The following is a 21,795-nucleotide window of genomic DNA, read 5'->3' on the forward strand; positions in this document are numbered from 1 at the left end:
TTGTGTGTCCACCCTTAGTGCTCACATGAATCCCCTGGGGCTCTTGCTGAAAATGAAGATTCTGATTCAGTAGATCTGGGTGAGGCCCCGGGACTCTGCGTTGTTAATAGGCTCCCTCCCTTTGATGCCAGTGCCTCGGCCCCTTGCGAATCGCGGTTTGATTGACAGGCGGGCAGCGTGGCACCACCGGGAAGCTTGCTGGGGATGCCAGCTCTCTGGCCCCACCCAGGACTGGTTGTTCCTGTCAGCACAAGACCCCAAAGTTGATCCTGGCCACGTTAACGTTTGGGAAGCGCTGATCTAGTGCCACTGCGGGGGTGGGGGGGTCCCAGTGCCTAGTGAGCCCTGGTGAGCAGGTAATTGGAGGTCGCGCTTGGCCTCCTCAGCAGAAACCGGGTTTCCACTTCCTGGCTCCCAAACCACCTACAGAGAGCTCATGGAAGGGGGTTTCCGGGCCTGGGCTGCCCTTTCTTGGAAACACCCTGTCTTGTCTCCAGACCTGTCCGTTCTGCCTCACGCCCACCTCTGCCCCCGTTTGCCCTCTGAGACCCACGGTCCTCTGCGTAGCTGCCTTGCTGTCTGGAATCTCAGGGGCAGGCACCGGTGGCTGGAGCGTGGCTGGAGAAGGGACATCTATGTCTCTAGGCTCTGCTGCTCCCAGGGAATATAATTTGCTTGATAGATGTGTTCTGGCTGCAGCTCCTCGGGGTGGGGTGTGGCATTGTGCAAAAGGCTGATTGCAGGCTTTGAAAAATCGCCACGATGGTCGTAACACGCGGGGGACAAACGAGGTGAGGAGGGACGGTGCCGGCTGCGTGGGGAAGAAACGGGGATCAAGGTTCTGGGGCCTCTGAGAGCGGGGCTCTGGGCACATTAACACTGCTGACGGCCCGTGGGTGGCAGGTTGTTATTTTAAAGCCACCTGTGTCATCTTACTGGCTTCTTTCTGACGGGACCTTGTCACATTCCTGCCAAGAGGCGGAGTCCAGGCCCCTCCCTGGAACCCGGGCTTGACTTTCAGACTCTTGTGTAACCAGATAACACCACAAGACTCTGAGACGAGGTCAGAAAAGACAGTCAGCCTCAGCCTGGCTCTGTCGGACCCCCATCCTGAACTGAGTTCACCAGGTACAGAACGGGGTCCGGAGGGTCTGGAGGTGGCCTGATGGCCGCGAGCTGACAAAGCAAACCATATCCCCGCGGACTCAGCCCCCTTGCTCCCTGTCTTTCTCTCGGTGGTGACTGGGTTCCGTCCGCCTAGGTGTTGTGGGCTCCCAGGGTGTGGGAGGGTTTGGGAGGCTGACAAGGTGAGGAGGGGAAGCGGTCTGGTTTCCTGGCAGCAGCCCCAGGATGCACCTCACTGCCCCCCGCTTTCCCTCCCTGCCTGCCTTTCTCTCTGCTTTCCTCCTGCCCAACCTTCTGTCTTCTCTCAGAAGCTTTTCTTGCTCACTCTGCCCCCTACTGGTGACGAGGTGTCAGCACGCCGTCCGGGGTAAGGGAGGGGAGGGAAGAACCCGCCGTTTTCCCCCTGGTGCTGCCCCGGTGGCTCTTCAACCTTTGTTCCTTCTCCAGCCTACTTCCTCCCCAGAGCCGGCTGCTGGCCTGGCCTCGCCCCACTCCGAGCCCCCATTCTGCCCTTCGGCTTTCAGTTCACTTTGGAGCCCCAACTTCCTAGGGTCTTTACAACCATTCTTTTATGCCCAGAATTGGTCCTCGGCGGCAGAAAGTTGTACAGTGTCTACCATGTCTCGGTAATTCTTTCGATCCATTTTACCCTGTCATCCCCTCCTCCTTCCCCCGAGGCTGGATTCTCTACCGAGGGCGTGAAGGAGTGGCCTTCTCGGGAAATGCAGGCAACAGACGAGAGCGCTCACACATCTTTCTTTGTTTTGTTTCAGTTTCACAGAGTTTTTGGACCCATTCCAGAGGGTCATCCAGCCAGAAGAGATCTGGCTCTACAAAAATCCTTTGGTGCAATCAGACAACATACCTACCCGCCTCATGTTCGTAAGTACCGCGATTTCATGGCTGATTTGACCCGTCTCCCAAGTATGAACCAAATGGGTTTCCATTTCTGCTTTGCCAACCCTTGCTGAAGACAGTGAGCAGTCTCAGAGAAAGAGGAGGTGAGCAGCCCGTGGCATTAAAACTCCATTCCAGATCATGACGGGCACTGCTTGGCCATATGGAACCAGTAATTGCCTGACACCGTGGAAAGAGGAGGGACTGGCTTACGTGAGCTGTGCCGAGTTGTTTCCAAATACTTACGGTAAAATAAGACCAGAAATGGATTTTTCTGCTCCATCTCCTTCTGGAATAAACCTCTGTTTTGCCAAACTCAGGCCCTATATAGATAGCTCTGTCAACCACTCTTCTGGTTCTAGCAGGTCAGTTGACTTCTGATGCGATACCTCATATGACTCAATCCCCAGATAGTGTTTTGTACCTTTCTACTTCTAGAACAAATGGGCCAGCATCCAAATAGCTGGTGGATATAGCAGGATTATTTTTACCTCTTCACCCTGCTCCGTGGCTATTGAAGCCTTTTACATTTCACTTCCTATATGCCAGGCACTGTGCTGAGAGCTTAAGAAAGGATTATCTCATTTGATCCCACCCAACATTACAGTGAGAAAGATGTCAGTCTTGTTCACATTTGCAGATGCAGAATTACATTCTAGAGAAAGGAGGGAACTTGCCCAAATCCACACAGCAAGTGAGTGGTAGAGCCAGGATTGAGATCCAAGCAGCCTGCTCTGAGCCCAGGCTCATCCCTGAGGCTGCCATGTAGGTTGGGAGCTGAGTGTCCAAGACTCCTTGCTGATGCTAATGGCCTCCTGGGGAATTGCCATCAGGCCTTTCTGTAGCAGAGGAAATATTTAAGCTCCTCCTTGTTACGGAACAGTAATGTAATTTTTGGTTGAGCTAGTCTTCTAGCTTGAAGGCTATTCCTGTTGACCAGCCATTGTGTCTTGTGCCTCTGGAAACTTACGTGGTTGTTCTAAAGATTTCATAGAGCACATGAAGAATATTTTTGCATCTTGAAAGAAATCCCTCTGATTTTATGAAAGAAATCTTGTTAATTCGTGATGATTAGAAAGATCTTTGTCTGAAAACATCCCGAAATGCCCAGCACATTACAAGAGCTTTGAAATCTTATTTTATTTGCCTTTTAATAATTGCTTTTCCACCGGAAACTAAACTGGATTTTTGTAAATTTCAGGGGGGAATTGAAGAGTTCAGGCTTTACCTAACACTTGAGTATTAAAATTAGACTTTTTCCATTTCTGCTCTAACTCAAATCTTCCATAAACCCTAGAAATAAAGGAACTAGTGTGTGTCTGGCTAGTTTATGCCATGGTTTTGAAAGGGAGAAGCGCTTATCACTTATCCCCACTCTTCAAAGATTTCACATTTTACGTGCTGTAAGACACAATTTGGAGATGAATGCTCATATGGGATATTGTGAGAAATTTGTGGCTGTGTCCTAGATTTGTGAACAATGGATTGTTTTGAAGTCTAGATACAAATGCCACAAATACCCTGGCTGCAGACACACATAGGAGGGGGTACATTTGCATGTTGGCAGAGGTGGATAGGAGGCAGTAAAGGAGTTATTCAGTGCTGTGAGTCTCAGAGAATAGAAGTGTATTCAGCCTCAGATCCTGATTCCTACCCTCGAATCTCCTAAGGAGATAAGTTCAACCTTTTGTTTTGTTAGTGGTAGTTGATGTATTTCATTCATTTGGTCACAAGATTTAATGCAGGCTCCATAATAACACGAGGAAAGCAGCAGATAAATTTATAATACACGTAACACAAAGAGGAAAGATATTTTGTCACCACATAAATCAGATTTTTTTTCTCCTGCATTTTATTAAGAGTTTAATATAGGGGCGCCTGGGTGGCGCAGTCGGTTAAGCGTCCGACTTCAACCAGGTCACGATCTCGCGGTCCGTGAGTTCGAGCCCCGCGTCAGGCTTTGGGCTGATGGCTCGGAGCCTGGAGCCTGTTTCCGATTCTGTGTCTCCCTCTCTCTCTGCGCCTCCCCCGTTCATGCTCTGTCTCTCTCTGTCCCAAAAAAAATAAATAAACGTTGAAAAAAAAATTTTTTCAAAAAAAGAGTTTAATATAAAATATCATCTGTTTGCTTTGATCCATTAAAACCTTCAGGTGTTTATGGAAGACTGTAATAAAATATATATTTTCAATGTTTTTTAAAACAAAGTTGGTTTCTTTAGAAGGCTCAAGTTTTATTGTTTAATACATAAAAAAAAATCTTGGGGTCTGTTTTACTTATGGTTGGAATGGGTTTTTTGTTTTGTTTTGTTTTTGAGAGAGAGTGCATGTGCTTGTGTGTGAGTGGAGGAGGGGCAGGGGAGAGAGAGAGAGAGAGAGAGAGAGAGAGAGAGAGAATATCTCAAGCAGGCTTCATGCCCAGCATGGAGACTGTTGGGGCTCGATCTCATGAATTGTGAGGTCATGACCTGAACTGAAATCAAGAGTCGGTCAGACACTTACCCAAGTGAGCCACCCAGGTGCCCCTTGGTTGGAGTGTTTTAATCTAAAGGCAAACTTTTTAACTTCCTAACCAAAGTGTTATTTATTTTTTTTTTTAATTTTTTTTCAACGTTTTTTATTTATTTTTGGGACAGAGAGAGACAGAGCATGAACGGGGGAGGGGCAGAGAGAGAGGGAGACACAGAATCGGAAACAGGCTCCAGGCTCCGAGCCATCAGCCCAGAGCCCGACGCGGGGCTCGAACTCACGGACCGCGAGATCGTGACCTGGCCGAAGTCGGACGCTTAACCGACTGCGCCACCCAGGCGCCCCCAAAGTGTTATTTAAAGACAGCTTGTAATAAACCACATGTCTTTTGATTGGGAAATTAGTGCCTCTGGAGCGGTGTGTGTGTGTGTGTGTGTGTGTGTGTGCCTGTGCGCACACGCATGTATATTTTAGAGGAGCAACTTGGTCAGAGGTCACAAAAACAGTATTAAAATGGTAGGGGATTGAGTTAAGTACAGAGTCAATGGTGATAACATCACCAGGAAGCCCCTCTCATTTTCTCTGTCTTTGGCACTTTCAGCTAAGGTGACGATGGAACTTCTACATGGAAGTTGGGTGTGGTTGGATTGTTTGATTCTGAGAGTTTGTATCCCTTGATGACTCTGGGTTCCTGTTGACCAGAGAGACAGGCTGAGAATTCTTTTCACATATACTGAGTCTTGAATTAACATTTCTGGGAAGTTCCCAAACTTTTAGCTGTCTTTATGGAAAGCTGCTTCCTTATTCAAAAGACGTCATGGTTCCCTCCTGAGTGTGTGGGGTTTATCATAGCATCTTTGAAAACCTGCTTTTTGCTGTAGGAAGACTTAGTTTGTGTTGTTTTTTGCTTTTCAGTATACTCTTTGTTTCTGTCTTAGTAGTTGTGTCTTTGTAGATTCAAGGAACATTTCCAGCCTACTGTGGGTAAGAAAAGCCATAGGAGCTTCAGGTGATGGGAAAGTCAAATCAGATCTGGGGGGTATATCCTGTATATAGGGGTCCTACAGGCTTCTGGTAGAGATGGTACTCTAAAGAAAAATAGAATCTAGAAAGGGCTAGAAGCTTGGGTAAACTTGCAGGGAGCTTCCTCATCGCCATCATCACCATCACCCCCACCACCATCATCATCATCATCATCATCATCATCATCATCATCATGGCAGTAACAACAACAAGTAACATCTCTGGAATACAGGAGTTGTGCTCACCACTTTGCAGTGGCATCTGAGATAATCCCTGTCACAACCTGTTGAGGTCATCACTTTTGGAATCCCATCATTTCAATGGAGAAAATGACAACTGCAATGAGATTCAGCAACTTGTCCAAGGTTATACAACCACCAGTTGCTAGACCCCGATTTGAATGCCAGCTGCCAGAGGCTAGACCCTCATGGACCCATTCAACTGTGATGTCTCCTTCGGGGCTCAGGTGATGTGGAAAGGTGGTGAGAAGCTGATCGCATGCAGAAGAGGTGGTGTGTCAAGGCACAGACACAAGCAAGCAGGGGCCCTGTGGGCCCAGTGAACAGGGCCCAGGGACACAGACACGAACATGACTTGGACGGACCCAGGAAAGCTCTTGATAGGTAAGCTCAGGTAGTGAGTTGATGGGATGATTGGTGTCCTCCAGTTGCTTTACTTGGCTTAAACAAACAAACAAACAAACAAACAAACCCTACCCAACACCTGTCCTTTGCCCTTGTTCTTTCTGCCCTGGCCACAATGAGTCCAGAAGATTTACTTCTGTAAAATATTACTGATACCGTGTTGATTCGAAAGCAGTGTTTCCTATTCTAGTATAGAATGCTTCTAGGGAAGACAGAAAGTTAATTTTGGGGGGAGGAGGGAAGGAAAAGAGACAAAGCTGGCTCATGATAGACAGTTTAATTTTTAGACTCTTTGCAAAAGTCGTAGACAGCTCTTTTCTCCGTGATGGGCTGTAATTTCTTACCCACAGCAAGGCCCTTTCCAGGTGTCTGCACTGCATGTCCTGGCTTGTCTCTATAAGCACTTTTCAGCACATCTGTCAAGTGCCAGAAATTAAGGCACTCTGGGCCTGTTGTTTGTCTGATATGAATGAACTCCGGTGACAAGCTCTTCTCTGGTTAACATCCTGACATCAGAGTTTGAGCCCTTTCGTTGTTAAAAGTTCTCGGTATACTTGTGCCCCTCCCACGTCAGACACACTGGCCCTGCTTTGTCATTTTCCAGAAGCATCCTGGAAGTACCGTGTCTTGTATCAGTGCCGCAGGTGACCCACCTTCTGGAGCAGCAGTGCCCAGGAACTGACAGTACTTCCTGTGTTGGTTTCATTGGTGGACGCACAAGACCGGTCCCCGGTGGAGACTCTGGTCGCTGGTCGTGTAGGCAATGGCAGGTTGCCTGGATGCATTAGGCTCTTCCCTGTTCCTGACTTCCTCCCCGCACTGCTCAGACTCAGGGCATAGGGGGCGGGAGCTTCAAACCGCTTTGTTCCCAGTAGTGTGGTCACAGGATCCTGGTACTCCTTTACTGGCTTGGGTCATTTGTTAACACTTTTCCCTGGGGAAATAATGACATCGTAGCATCCAGTGGATGCTGGATGCTAGCTGCTGGATTCTCTGGGTCGGGCTTCTCTGTACATTCCAGACTGGATTGCCTCAGATCCCCTTTCTAGCTATGTGACTTGGAAGAATCACCTACCCTCTCAGTGCCTCAGTTTCCTTACTTGTATAAAGGGCCTTTGATAACACTCTTCTCCCCCTCCTACAGTGTTGAGAGCATCAAGTGGGGTGATAGACTTCCAGTGCTTTGTTTAGTGTGTGGTACAGAGGAAGCATTCAATAACTGCTGGTGAATTTAAATCCCAGTAGCAATATTTATTATGGATGGTATTGTTGCACCCATCTTAGAGATGAGAAAACTGAGATCCAAAGGTGAAGAGGTTGAGTGACTTGATCATGGCCACAGAGCTGGTAAGCGTCAGAGCTGGAGCTTGAACCCAGCTCTCCTTAATCGGAGTCTGTTCTGCACGTTGTGTTTCTCAGCCTGTATAATAGCACCAGGCAAAACCAGTCACAAAATGGGCCCTGCCTGATGACTGAGATATATTATCTTGATATTTGGGTTCTGTGCGCTACAGTTAATTAGTAGCTTACAAAGCCATTCTTTAATGCAAGAATGATCTCAGCCTCAGTTTCCTCACCTGTAAGATGAGGCATTTGGACCAAGGTGATCGCTGCGATTCAAGACTCCAGCCCAGGCAGCACGGAAGTGCAGGTTAGGGTTTCTAGGCCCACCGGGTGCGTGCCTTTGAGAATTCATTTCTTTCTCGGTTTTGTTAGCTGTGTGAGGAGGATGTTTCCCCCAGGAGAGTAGTTAGAAGATTAGACAAATGTGAGGGAAGCCCATCACACATAGTAGGTGCTGAAACCATGACAGCTGTCCCTAACATTTCTGTGACTTGCCCATGTTCCTGGATGTGAGCCCCCTTACTTCCCCCTCCAACTCCAGAGAAAAGGCATTTACCACGTTTTATTAATGCTTCTTACTTCTAAGGTGAGAACTGCTATAACACCATGGCTAAAATCCCAGAGCTTGATATAAAAACAGTCTGGGTATAAATCTCCACTTCAACTCAGTAGCTGTGTGCCTTTCAGCAGGTTGCTTAACCTCTCTGTGCCTTAGTTTCCTATCCATAAAGTAAACATGTGTTAATATGTTAATTTGCATGAAATGCCCAGAACATACCATGGTCCTAATTAAGTTTTCAGAGCACGTTAGTGCTGTTTATCACACTTACGTCCGTATGCGGGGCAGCCCTCTGTTCTCGTAACTAGTGAGGGAAACTCAAGCATGGAGAAGGGTTCAGTCTGTTTTCCGCGTCCTGCAGTAGTGGTTGGCTGGGATTCATCATTCTGGTCTCTCTCCGGTCCCTCTTAATAAGCACTCAGCATTCACTGTCTTTCCACTGGGCTCATTCCCAGGATTTAAAAAACATTCAAAGCTTGGAAAAGTTAACCTAAGGGAAAACAATAGCAGGGGAAATTTTGCCTGCCTCTTTGTCCTACATGTCCACATCTGTTTGGAAGTAGAAGTGGTCACCCCCACTTCCTGTCTGTGTGTCTTTGTCTCCAAGGGCTCAGGCAGCGGAGCAGCCGCCTTTAAAGGCTTTTGCAGGAGCGGTGGAAGGGGTGTGCCCTGGATTTCATTCAGTCTGGTTTGTTGGGTGAAAGGGGGGTACCCATTCTTGTGTCCACTCCTCTTACTCAGTTCGGGGGTGCTTCCGCCCAGAAGGAAGTTGTTTTCCTAATGGGTTGGCTTCTGGGGCTTAATCTCTTAAATCTACCTTTTAGTTGGAAAATCTTGGTAAAAAGGGGGAGAGATGACACATGTAAATATGTCTCTGGCTATGCTGACTTGAAGACTGTGCTGTCCAAGGATATGGCAGATATGTTTCCAGGAAGAAGAAGTGGGATCGGAGCCCAAGTGTCATTAGGATGAGGGGAGGAAAGAAAGATGGCTACACCCTCAGGCACAGACATTTCTGTGGCCGCCTGGATGATGGGTGCTGTGGTTCTTCCTCTGATGCATTCCCTCATGTGAAGCTCATGAGCTGGGGAGCCCTCGCCCTCCTGGGTGACTAGCATAGGCCTAGGAAGTAGTTTCTTCGTGGTTCTAGAAAACAGACCAATGTGCATCTACATAGGAAAGTTGTAGAAGGGGTGAAATTAAGTGATGGCTCTGGTTGGGCCATCAGAGTTGGGGGGGAGCTGAGACAGGAAGCGGTGCTCAGGGAGATCCCCTTGCCATCAGGCTGCGAGCCTGGAGCCACTGGGTGGTCCTGATGCCTTCTCCGGCTCCTGCTCATGGGCCTGGAGCTATCGGTCTCCCCTGTGGTGTCCCTGTCTCCTCTTGGTTGGTACACTCCAGCTCAGGATCTCCTGTAGGCAGCCTCTGAGGTAGGCAAGGTCTTGTCAACTCGTATCTTTTCTGGGGTTTTATGTCAGTCTTACCTTAGAGTATTCCATCCGGGATTGCCTTGTAATGTTGTCTCCAGTCCTGCGCTATTCTGGTATTTAAGGTTTGAGTATCAGTGGGGTCACTGTGCGCCATTCACTGTTGAGTGAGCTGCTTTTCCCTATTGGGGAGTGTGTGGCCTCGTCTGCGTGTCTGACATGAGAGGAAACAGGGAGCTAAGGACTTCTTGGACCTTGACTGTAACTTTGGACTTAAGTAAGCAGGGGCTTCCATCATCACTCTTGAAACACTAAATGCGCAAGTCAAACCTCTGACTCACCAGCATCAGTATCATTTGAGACACCTGGTACAAAATGTAGATTCCCAGACGGGTCTTGTAAGGCTACTTGAGGGACTCAGCTTTGTAATGAACCCGACTGTTATTCAAGTGTGAGAGCCACCCAGGCACCCCTGGGAACTTTCACAGATGTCGCTGGAGGTATTAATGCACAAGTGAGCATTGCCTTTTCCAGTCGCCCTTGGGGAAATCTTCTGCTTCTCTGCTTTAGTTCTGAATCTCCTCTTATACAGCTGCCCTTAGACTGGTGCCACATTCTTCTGAATACCTTCCATGGTGATAGGACTTGCTGATTTGGTGTTTAAACAGCTAAGTCATTCAGGACCACAGCTGATAAGGAGGCTCATCCAGCTGGTTACTGCCATTGTAATGGGAAAGAAACCAGCCAGCAAGGGGAGGGGTTTTCTCCTGTCTCATGAGCTGCCTCTGAAGATGGTTCCCAGAGAGGAGACCCCAGGATGTGCTGAGCTCTTGCAATCTAGTTGCAGCAAGTGTGTAGAGCATCTCCGGTCGTTTTGAAAGACTGTGTTCATTTGGGTGAATTGTTTTTATAAAAGAAAAGTGTCTTCTAGCCAAGCCTATCCCCATTAGAAAGTCCCTTTCCAAAAAGTGGCATTGCATTACAGGTGGAGATTTCCAAAGGTGTGACCACTATCGGTCAATAGTCACCAAACCCCACCCTTCCTACCACTGTGTATTAGGTCAGTTGTGAATTTGTGAGATAATTAGTCCCTTCTGATATTGTTTCCTGAGGTGTTATAATAAGTAAGGAAGTAACTTCAATACTGTTCTCCTGGTTGTTGGAATGTTGAAAACAACTTACTAATTGTAGAATGCTGAATAAAGGCTAGATATGGCAGGCAGAAAACCTGGTCTCCAAAGCCTGGCCTTGCTACTCACCAGCTGTATGTCCTTGGGCACATCATTTAGTCCCCAAGCCTGGCAAAGATAGTCACAGAGTCATCATGAGGATTTAAGAGACACTGGTGCCCGATGCTACCCAAACATAGTTCCTGCCTCATAGAGCGCTCTGTAATCAATGTTGCTTGCATCTGAATCCCACCAGCTTGATTCATTAAACACTTATTGTACTTTTCTGTGTGCTTTGGGCCAAGGGAGGGGAGGAGATGGAAGAAAGGAAGGGAGACGGTAAGCAAAAGTATTAAACTCTGCTTTGTGGAGGAAATGAAATTCAGTAAAAGAACATCAAAGAAAATGAATCGATTGACTCTAAGCAAGTCCAATGTGTTGCCAGAGAGATGGGGATGGGAGGCCAAGGGTTCTTTCTGCAGTGGAGGATGTGAGGGGGTCCTCTGGCAAAGATGAGTCATCATTATAGGCTATTCTTCCCTGTTTAAAAAGCCACCACTCTGGGGCGCCTGGGTGGCTCAGTCAGTTGGGCGTCCAACTTCGGCTCAGGTCACGATCTCTCAGCTCGTGGGTTCGAGCCCCACATTGGGCTCCGTGCTGACAGCTCAGAGCCTGGAGTCTGCTTCGGATTCTGTGTCTCCCTCTCTGCCCCTCCCCTGCTCACACTCTGTGTCTCCCTCCCTCTCTCTCTCAGAAATAAACATTTATTTTTTTTTAATTTTTTTTCAACGTTTTTTATTTATTTTTGGGACAGAGAGAGACAGAGCATGAATGGGGGAGGGGCAGAGAGAGAGGGAGACACAGAATCGGAAACAGGCTCCAGGCTCCGAGCCATCAGCCCAGAGCCTGATGCGGGGCTCAAACTCACGGACCGCGAGATCGTGACCTGGCTGAAGTCGGACGCTTAACCGACTGCGCCACCCAGGCGCCCCTCAGAAATAAACATTAAAAAAAACAGAAAACAAACAAACAAAAAACCTAAAAAGCCACCACTTTAAAGGTGGCTTCCAGCAATTGCAAATCAATTATAACCCACAATCAGACCTCCAATTTTTTTTTAAGTCGTCAGAATCTCTAAGTATAGATATAAATCCTCCTTCTTTGAGGTCAGGAGTTCAGTAACATCATTCAACTAGTGAGTCTAAATGAAACTAACTTGAACTAATTATCAATCAGCCCTCTGATAGCAAACTGCTGTCCTCATAAGGGATTATTTGTTATTTTTTCCAGGCAATTTCTTTCCTCACACCCCTGGCTGTTATTTGTGTGGTGAAAATTATCCGGCGAACAGACAAGACTGAAATTAAGGAAGCCTTCTTAGGTAGAGTATTCACAGTTCTTGCTCTAGGGGATGGGGCTGAACTTAATTAGATCAGTAGATTTAAAAAATCTCTGTTGGACCCAGCTGATTTTTCTCTTGGTCAAATTAAACTTGGGAGAAACAAGAGAAGGTAAACTTTTAGCCCTAAGAAGAGCCAATTCGCAGATGGTAAAAAACACCTTACCTTCAGTGGCTGCCTGGCTGCTGTCCATTGTGCTGAATGTGAATGTCCGTCTGTACATCCCAGATCTGTGCTACTCAGGCACAGGAGCAGGGTAGCTCTTAGTGGTAAGGCAAAGATGATCTGAAACTGTCACTATTGACTGCCAAATCCCACATTTGTGACTAATAAATTACAGGCAATTCAGAAATCAGGCACAGATTTCTTGACCTGTCACCATTGGCTGGAGGCACAAATGGGCAAAAGCAGATGTAAAATATAACAGAATTCGGAAATAAACTCTATAACTCATCTTTTTGGGGACATTTCTAAAATTAAGCAATTTTTATTGTATAGAGAGTGTTGTAGTCTTTGCCATTGATTATAAGACCGTTGTAACAAATTCTCCCCAAGCTAAGCTGTATCTGCATGTGATGCAAGTTTGACATTTTTAAGATTAAACCCATTTTTATGATCTGCATATTAGTTAAAGGACTGAGTAAATGACAATACTAAGAGAAAGCAAAGGTAATTGGCTTGCTGAGTAACCCAAATAATACCCAGTAGCCAGGTTTTCAGCTTTCTGATCCTTAGGAAAACTGAATTATGTTTATTTTTTGACACCTCATAAAAGCTATCCAGACTCTTACATAAACTGTTTTTGATGTGTTGTATGGACTTTATTATTCAGTTAGATAATATATCTGGAAAAATGAGATATTGCCCCTCTGAGGGTATGTTTGTAAATTATTAGGCTTTGAGGAAATGAAAAGGTAGCAAAACATGGTCTTCTCTTTTTTTGGTACAAGAACGAGCGTAAGGGCAAAATCTTGGCTAGGCAGAACAGTTAAGGGGCTTCTTTGTGCTCTGACACAGGACAGGGAACATTTCTTACATAACCAGGCTTGGGTTAGGCTCTAATTGAACAGAACAGAATCTCTCTCCAATTAGCTCACATAAATTAGGGGTTTAGTTACAGGGTTATATCAGCAATCTCACAGATAGCCACGAATAGGGGGAAAAGGGACAGAGGAGCAGTATGGGAACTAGAATAGGGAGCCGGGCCATCGGGACGGGGATAGAGACATGCTTCTCTCTGTAATGTGCCTTCCCTCTACTTCTCAGGTGTCCTGCCTAATCCTCCAGTGGGCCCATCATTTCTGCTGCCCCATACTTTTGATTTCTATGGGGTTCGAGCTTGCAGCGGTAGGCTCCCGCCCCACACCCATAGGACTGTCACCTCCAATGCCCACCTCCAAGTACCTCTGCATCTAATGGACCAGACTTCCTGGGCAGACCCTCTGGCTCAGCCCATTTTTCATACCCGGACACAAAAGTCATGAGTCCCTGGCCAGCCTATAGGTGCCCTATCTCAGGTCAAGTGTTTACCTGGCTGCTTATCTGTGGTTTGGGGATTTGGCAGTCACATGATCTCAGTCCCCTCAGCTGATGTGGCAGAAAAGTCAGTTTTTCCAAGGAGGGCATAGTGCCCTCCACATGGGGGTGGAGCAGCCAGGGCAGTGTTTGGATAAATATTCCCATGGTCCCTGAAACGTCCTACTGGGAGTCGTCTCAGTTGACCTGGCAATCCTTTGCCTTACTTTTTATTCTAGTTGCTCCCCTGGAACCGAGTCCCAAGGTAATATGACTGTGGGTAAGACCTGTCTCTCATGGTTATGGTTATAATTTACTGCCAGCTTTTGGAGTTGTGTGTTGTTATGGCAGTAAGTTACTTCTCTAGACCTTTTCATTTTCTGCTAAATCTCCCTTAGAGTGACATTTAGAAATTGCACACCATATCCTGCCTCCTATATGTTAACACAGAAGGTGGAGTTATTGGATGTTCTGTTTGCCTAAATAAATGAGAGCTTGCCCTGTAAAAATGATAAAGAGCCTCCTGTTGTACACAGGTGGTTTTTTTTTTTTTTTTTAAATAACTTCTTTTAGGAAGCCTTGGAAGTAGGGGGCTGGAAGAGTAATCTTTAAAAACCAAGGACAGAAAATCACGTGTAGTGTTTCCAGTGTTATCTGGAGTTCAGGACTTTCTCAGTGAGAGTGGTTTAGTGTTCAGGTCCCTTCTTTAGCAGACCTGAATCCCAAGTCCTTCCTTTATCTGCATGTCCACAGTGGCCACCTTTGTGCGTGTGCCGTGGAACAAGATGGGTGAGGGTTGCCCCCATGCAGCATCCGGCTTTTAGGGGTTTGGCTGCAGAACAGCCGATTGGTATAACAGAGACCCCTGTTATGGAAATACAACAGTGCTGAATTCCCAACAAGCAAAGTAACAGCAAAAGCCCTCTAATCCTTTGGGATGCATATAAGCAGTATTGTTCTCAATACAGGCCTCTCAGAGGCTAACTCACTGGACACTTCACTTTGAATTTCTTTATCGGACATAGTCTGGTTTGTCTTTGGTTTTGTTTGTGTAATTCTCTCAAACCCACTGTGCTGTGGGATGTTGTAAACACAGCCCTTATGAAACAGACCCACTGGGTTATTGTTAGTCAACAAACATCCCTGATTGGGGCCATTCATTTCCTGCTCAGCCAGCCTTTCATGCATCTGATCTGGGCCCAGCCTGCCCTTTGGTATCAGTGAGAGGCCCCCATATTGGTCCCCCAGGGGTTGTACTATTCAGACAAAAATAATCAGTTCAGTTTACTTCCAGAATGCTGAGATGACTTTCACCCTAAATAGCACCAGTTAGGAGCCCGATTGTCTTCTGTCTCCTTCAGGTTTTTAGATCAGAGAGTGAAGTTGTCAGCTGTTGGTGGTTACATCGCATCTACACATTTTCTAGTTCAGCTACTTGAAACTTTTCAAAGAACTGCCCTGTGTTACAATAAACCCAGCCGGTGCTGAGGCTGGGGACATGTATGGTGTTCTGGATCCATGTAGCGGTCTATGAAATTCCCTAAGGGCGTTGGGAGATCAGCTAGCAATGCTTGTTTCCGGAGACCTCCTCGGTGCTGAGGCCATGCTAGGACCCGAATAAAAAGGAGTCTGACCCAGCTGGGAAAACCCAGCAGTGAGTCTGCCAAACCAGCTCTAGCAGGAAAAGATCCCAGTCCTGCAGGGTGATCCCACAGCCTGTGAATTGTTACAGCTCTGGGGAGAATACATCAGTGAAGATAGCTCAGGGCATTTTCCCTCCTCTCTGCAAAGGAGACCTCTCAGCAGTGTTCTGAGGTGGCAAGAGAGGAGGGAAGCCAGCATTTCAGAAGGAAGGGTCTGTGTGTACAGGATGTAATCAGCGGGATCTCTCTGAATTCCCCCATGCTCGGTTCCGATTTATACATCCCGGTTGCCTGCTTGGTGTGTTAATGGCAGTGCGCGGCTGTGACTCTTGCTCTGCTCTTCACACTGGTGGCCCATCCATCCTTTGCTGCCACACTCAGATATGGCCAGTTGTTGCATGTCTCGCTCTTAGGTAATTTGTTTCCCTTTGACAAAAGTATTCATTTGAACCGGTCCCTCCCATTCTCTCTGCTTCCCATGACTTGTTAAAAGCAGACAGGTTTTGTATCAATCTCTGTGGCCGGTGCCCTCAGTGACTGTGTCAGCCATTCCATAGTACTTTCTGCTTGTAGAACACATTTGTCTCCCTTGATGACCATGAACTGGTCCAGGCAGTCCCTTCCTGGAAATGTCCCGCCACTGCTATTTTCTTCCATAAATCTCAGCTACTATTGAACAGTTAATATTTGCCAAAGGGAAACGGTAGCTTATATGTTTTATTATTCAACAAGACAATGGAATGGGGGCGTCAATAGGTTTTTATCGCTTATGCACGGCATTTGACCTTCCATTATGTTGACTTGCCTTTTGTGAGGTCTTGATAAATATGGGAGAGACCTGGGAGGTCCTTGCAGGGAAAGCTCTCTCCCTTTGGATGATCTGTACTTCAGCCAGCAAAATCCTTCCAAGCCACTTAGAGAAAGTTTCCATGCTGTATATTTTTAAATAATGTATTCCAGAAGTTCCTACTGCCTTAGATAGCAAAAAAGTACCACCTGGCCAACCTTCTCAAAACCCAGTGAGGTGTTGGGACTGTTTACCTTCTCAGAAAGTGATTTGTTTGATAACGAATGGACAGCTGTCAGCCGGTGAAGAGTCAACAAAGAGATAATCGCCAAGTGGGAATGTCCTGCTCCGAAGACAGATACCAGCAGATGCTGTGATTAGAATTATGTTTGAGAAGATTGCCAGAAAGAAAGAAAAATGTTAGTTTCTTGCTACCACTAAGAGGAATTCTATATGCTGTAATATTAAATCTGTTCCTATCAGGCCAGAACATAATGGATGTGTTCCTTTCCAATATTAAAAATATTAAAAAGTCAGGGAGGAGAGATAAATTTCATGTCATAGGGGCTTGGCATTTTATGAGTCACCCTCCGGAGTCTTGTCTTAATTATATTTTACTCTAGCCATGCAGACTTACCTCTGTTTTTTTAAAGTATTGGTTCATATTTCTATGGTCATAAATCGAATAGTATTATCATGGGACAGTGATGTTGATGATGATGTTGATGATGATGTTGACGATGATGAGGATGATGATTGTGATTGGGAACCAGCTCATTATTTTTCTGTCTGTTGGTTTTGTTTTGTAGCAGTATCCTTGGCTCTTGCTTTGAATGGAGTCTGCACAAACACTATTAAGTTGATAGTGGGAAGGTAAGTTGCAAAAAGAAACAAATGGCTTAGACTCTCAAGGTCATCTGTGGATTGGCACATGGGAAGCGATTCCTCTTCTTCATTTATCTTGCCTCTCTGTTGACTGCTCCAGCAGTGAGCTGGTCTCCATAGAGGTGAATGGTCGAAAGACCTGAATTTGAGGCCTGACTTCAGCCTTGACTAGCTGTTGGCCGTGGACAGGTTAGCTCCCCTCTCAGAACCTCAGCATTTACTGATTATCTACCTGGTGGAGGGTGCTGGCCAGGTAGCAAGAGGGCAGAAGGTGGATACAGATTGGGCCATGCATCACCTGGGGCTGTGGTATTCTTCCAACTTTCTGTTTAGAGTTGCTGTGAGGCCCCAATAAAATGCTGGTTCCCAGGCCTTGTCTGCTCTAAGGTTCTGGTTCAGTAGGTGAATAACTACATTTGGAGAACATTAGCCGATAAGGGGAGAGAGAGTACGCCAGCAGCTCTGATAGATTATTGATTCTGATTATTGATAGGTTATAGATATTGATAGACTATTATTGGGCCTAGATCCGAGAGCTGGGAAGATCAGGAAGTCAGCGTGACCCAATATGTGCAGAAAAGGGCCCTAGCGTTTATAGAACTAGCAGAGCCTTGCCCATGGCTGGCCTTCAGCAAATATTAGTTGAATTAATGGGAAATGATTGGCTATCACCCATCTGTGTAAAAATTCTCACCTGAGGGAGACAAAAAAACATGGGGTGAAGTGTGTTGGTGCAAGAATCCAATTGCTTGCTTTTGCCACTTACTGGTTGTATGTGACCTTGGGCAGGAGTATTACCTTTCTAAACCTTCATTTTTGCAACTGTAAGATGAAGGAAGTCCCGGGGATGGCATAAGAATCATACGTTATGATGCTCGTGCAGTGCCCAGCACTGTGCCTGGTCCCCAGGAAGGGCTCAGTCAATGCTGGCTGTGTCTGCGACAGGTGGCTTGACCTCAGGGGGCCAGCTTCCGCCCACTTCCTGTGAGGTCTGCCTCCCTTGATGTGGGCCAGAGAGGCCAGCCTGGATGGCCATGAGCTGTGCATCATGGAGCCGAGTTGTCGGGTCCTCCCTCTCAGTGAAGTTAGGTGAAGCCTGCTATTCAACGAGGGGCAATTGGCCATCCAAGTTCAAGATGTAGGGATGTGAGAAACCTGGAGTCTGGGGTCCTGAGAGCAGCCTCTGAATGGGAGCTGTGGATGGAGGCAGGAACCACCTTCTATTTCTCTGGCACTGTGCTTAGGGCCTCCTATCTAGTCATCTCCTCTAAACCTCACAACCTCACCTCTGGGTGGGTATCGATCCCCCCCTTTTACAGATGTGGAAACTGAGGCTGGGAGAGGCTACATAGCCTTCCCAAGGTCAGAAAACTAGTAAGTGGCCAAGCGGGAGTTCCAACTCAGAGCTTTCTGACCCTGAAGCCTGAGCTTCTCCCAAGACCCCCATGGTCCATGGGGAGCTCTGGTGTCAGTGACAGGAGGAGCTGGGGGCAGCAGGGAGTTGGGGGGGTCAGCTTGGGGTTCATTTGTGATGGCAGCATTTTATATTGAAAATGTCCATGGTGTCTTTTGTAGACCTCGCCCCGATTTCTTTTACCGCTGCTTTCCAGATGGAGTGATGAACTCGGAAATGCACTGCACGGGTGACCCCGACCTGGTGTCCGAGGGCCGCAAAAGCTTCCCCAGCATCCATTCCTCCTGTAAGTTCACAGTGGCTGGGACCCTCTTTAATTCTGGGTCGTGTTTCCTGACCACTTGCCTTGAGATTTTCGGTCGAGAGGAAAGTGCTGGGACGTGAATGTTGAGCACAGTTCATTCTTCTTCCCTGTAGGCTTAGAAACAAGAATTTGCCAGCAAGTAATAAGCCTGTGGATGAGGCTCTAGAGTTTACAAGACATTGTATGTGTTGCTTTTATGAGCTCAGCAGAGTGTGACATGTGACACTTTACCCTTTGGCAGTGCGATTCAGGAGCCTGACAGTGCAAGGGAATTTATCACGTTCTCTGGGACCTTAAGCTTTTCAGCTCTGTGTTCTTATCTAGCTCATTCTTTCGGTGACGGTATTGTGTGTGTACCAATCTATAGCCCATATATACACATATACAAATACATAAACACACACACACACACACACACACGCACACACACACACACACACACCCCAATATATAGTCTGGTTATAGATATGCAAGCTGGGACCAGCCTTAAAGCCAACACTAAGTAATACGAATCAGGTGCAGGGCGGTGTAGTGCAGAGCACATAGGTCTTTGAAGTGTGACAAACCCTGGTTCAGTCAGGTATTAGCTCTGTGACTGACCCTCCCCTGCCTCAGTTCCCGCTGTGTAAAATGGGGATGATAATGCTTCCATGATTGGAGCGAGAGTTAAAATAAGTAATGATGATCGCTGTCATTTCTGGAGCAGCCACCATGACAAAATGTGTAGGTGTGTTATCTTATTGAATCCACTCAACGTATACGTGAAGTACTCAGTACGTGTGTTAAATCAACGGTACTCAACTGTATTATTGTTTGTAGCCAGAGCTGAGGTTCCAGAATACCCGGGCTCATTCCGGCAATGTTTACGGAATGACTAAGTGCCAGGCACTGTGCCAGGTGTGGGGGACACAAAGGTAAATAAGACACAGCTCGTGTCCCGGGGAGTCCAGAGGCAGTGGCATGCTGTATATTTAGGTTGGTGATCCTGGGATCATTGGAGAAGCACTGTGGCCACCGGCGACCACTTGAGAGAGGCCACTCTTGTGACCCGAAGTCCTCGATTCCTTACAGGTCTGACGTTACTTGCCTTTGGCAGGTCTGTTACCTTAATCTTTCCTGTTTTCTCTAAGTACTTAAGACTGAGTACTTCTCCCTGATAGTGGCTGGATCAAGGAGTAACTATCCTGAGGTGCTTGTGGACATTTTGCTCAGAGCCCTTAGAGGCGAGAGCCCTGTCAACAAGATATTGGGGTTCCAGACACTCTAAGTGAGTTGCTGTTAACCTGTACAGTGGCCCCCCCACCCCAGGTCGGGTTATCCCCATTTTACGCATGAGGACAGTGAAGCTCAGACAGACTCAGTAACTTGTTCAAGAACCCTTCGTTGACCTTCATGCCAGCCTCTGACTCCATAGTGTCTCAGGGCTTTCAGTGTTTAAATACAATGAAGATTTATGTATGTATGTATGTATGTATGTATGTATGTATGTATGTATGTTTGTATTTATTTATGTATTTGGCGTAAATGAGTGAGGGACAGAGAGTCAGAGAGAGGGAGAGGGAGGGAGAGAGAGGGAGAGAGAGAGAGAGAGAGAGAGAGAGAGAGAGAGAGAAGAGGGGCTCACCAAAAGTGGGGCTTGAGCTCATCCAATGGGGAACATGAACTCAGGAACCACGAGATCATGACCTGAGCCGAAGTCAGATGCTTCACCGACTGAGCCACTCAGATGCCCTCCATGTTCATTTAGATAAATAACTCGTACTCTTGTCTGGTTTGTTGGAGACTATAGTGGGTTGAATAATGTTCCCCCAGAAGATATGTCCAAGTCTTAGCCCACAGAACCTGTGAACATGACCTTATTTGGAAAATAGTCTTAGCAGAGGTAATTAAGGATCTGGAGATGGGCTCATCCTGCATTTAGGGTGGCCCTAAGTCCAATGACAAATGTTCCCATTAGAGAAAGACAGAGGAATATTTGAGACACAGAGACACAGGTGAGAAGGCCACGTAAAGTTGGGGGCAGAGATCAGAGTGACACAGGGAGCCACCTGGAGCCACCAAATGCTGGAGAAGGCAAGGGAGGATCCTCTCCCGGAGGCTTCATGGGGAGCATGACCCTGCCACACCTGGATTTCAGACTTTTGGGCTCCAGAATGTGAGAGAACACATTGCTGTTGTCGTTAGCCATCAGGCTGGTGGTCATCGGTAAGGGCAGCCCTGGGAAAAGAATACAGAGGCTGAGACTGAACACTTACCAGTTAATGGAAGGGGTTTGGCTCTAGAGTCTCGGGGGAGATTGAGGGAAAACGCTTACTGAGTGTGCTTCCCTAGAATGCCCATAGCGAGGGCCCCGCGGTGCATGAAGGTGGAGGGCCCGAGCTTCTCTGAGGCTACTTAAGGCAAAACATCCATTTGTAATCACTTCCCGCTCTGAGTTTATTTGTCCTTCTGAAGTCTCATTTTTTTTTTTATGTTTATTTGAGAGAGAGAGAGACACAGAGAGAGAGACAGAGAGACAGAGCATGAGTTGGGGAGGGGCAGAGAGAGAGGGAGACACAGAATGTGAAGCAGGCTCCAGGCTCCAAGCTGTTAGCACAGAGCCCAACGTGGGGCTCGAACTCACGAACCGTGAGATTATGACCTGAGCTGAAGTCAGGCACTTAACTGACTGAGCCTCCCAGGCGCTCCCTCTGAAGTCTCATTTTAAGTGAGCGTCTGTTTTGGAGGACTTGTGGTGCCAGTGGAGGAATGCCCCACCGCACGGTTACCGTCTGCTCATCATCTTGCATTCTGATGCCAGCCACTGTGTACAGGGCCCCGGAACAGCATGCACCTGGGCTTGACCCCTGTCTGCTCTCCATCTCTGTCCCTGTAGTGTCACTCAAGTTCTCTATTGTTTTAGGGCATGTTCTGTCCTCCCAAAGACTTGGTGCTGAGCTTTAAGGGGCTTCCAATGCTAAAAGCAGAAAGAAGTGAACCCCTGTGGGAAAACCTGAACCCTGGCTTTCCAATGGTTGACCAAGGACAGCGGCACAATTTAGTATCCCGTGTTGCATTTGACCTTGGGAAGGAAATAGCTCTGGGTGTGAAGAAATCAACCCAGAAGACCGCTGGTCCTCGAGAGTGGGGGCCAGGCCCCACAAAAGTGCTCGTTTTAGAAGCACACCTTCCCTATCAGATGCATTTGCTGACA

At 47.1% G+C, this 21,795-nt stretch overlaps 1 protein-coding gene across 3 annotated transcripts in view; it reads left to right on the plus strand.

Moving 5' to 3' along the window:
- PLPP4 (phospholipid phosphatase 4) overlaps positions 1 to 21,795 on the plus strand; it is a 130,309-nt gene that overhangs the window by 45,447 nt on the left and 63,067 nt on the right. Inside the window, exons 2-5 of one of the 3 annotated variants that reach the window (XM_086681023.1) lie at positions 1,899 to 2,007; positions 11,945 to 12,035; positions 16,809 to 16,872; positions 18,460 to 18,584. In XM_086681023.1, the coding sequence (XP_086537149.1) occupies positions 1,899 to 2,007; positions 11,945 to 12,035; positions 16,809 to 16,872; positions 18,460 to 18,584 (389 nt within the window). The remainder of the gene's footprint in view (positions 1 to 1,898; positions 2,008 to 11,944; positions 12,036 to 16,808; positions 16,873 to 18,459; positions 18,585 to 21,795) is intronic. The other 2 variants (XM_086681024.1, XM_025918043.2) reach the window with 2 other exon arrangements.

Source organism: Puma concolor, chromosome D2, assembly GCF_028749965.1.
Source record: "Puma concolor isolate L17-30 chromosome D2, mPumCon1.1.hap2, whole genome shotgun sequence".
Classification (NCBI taxonomy): domain Eukaryota; kingdom Metazoa; phylum Chordata; class Mammalia; order Carnivora; family Felidae; genus Puma; species Puma concolor.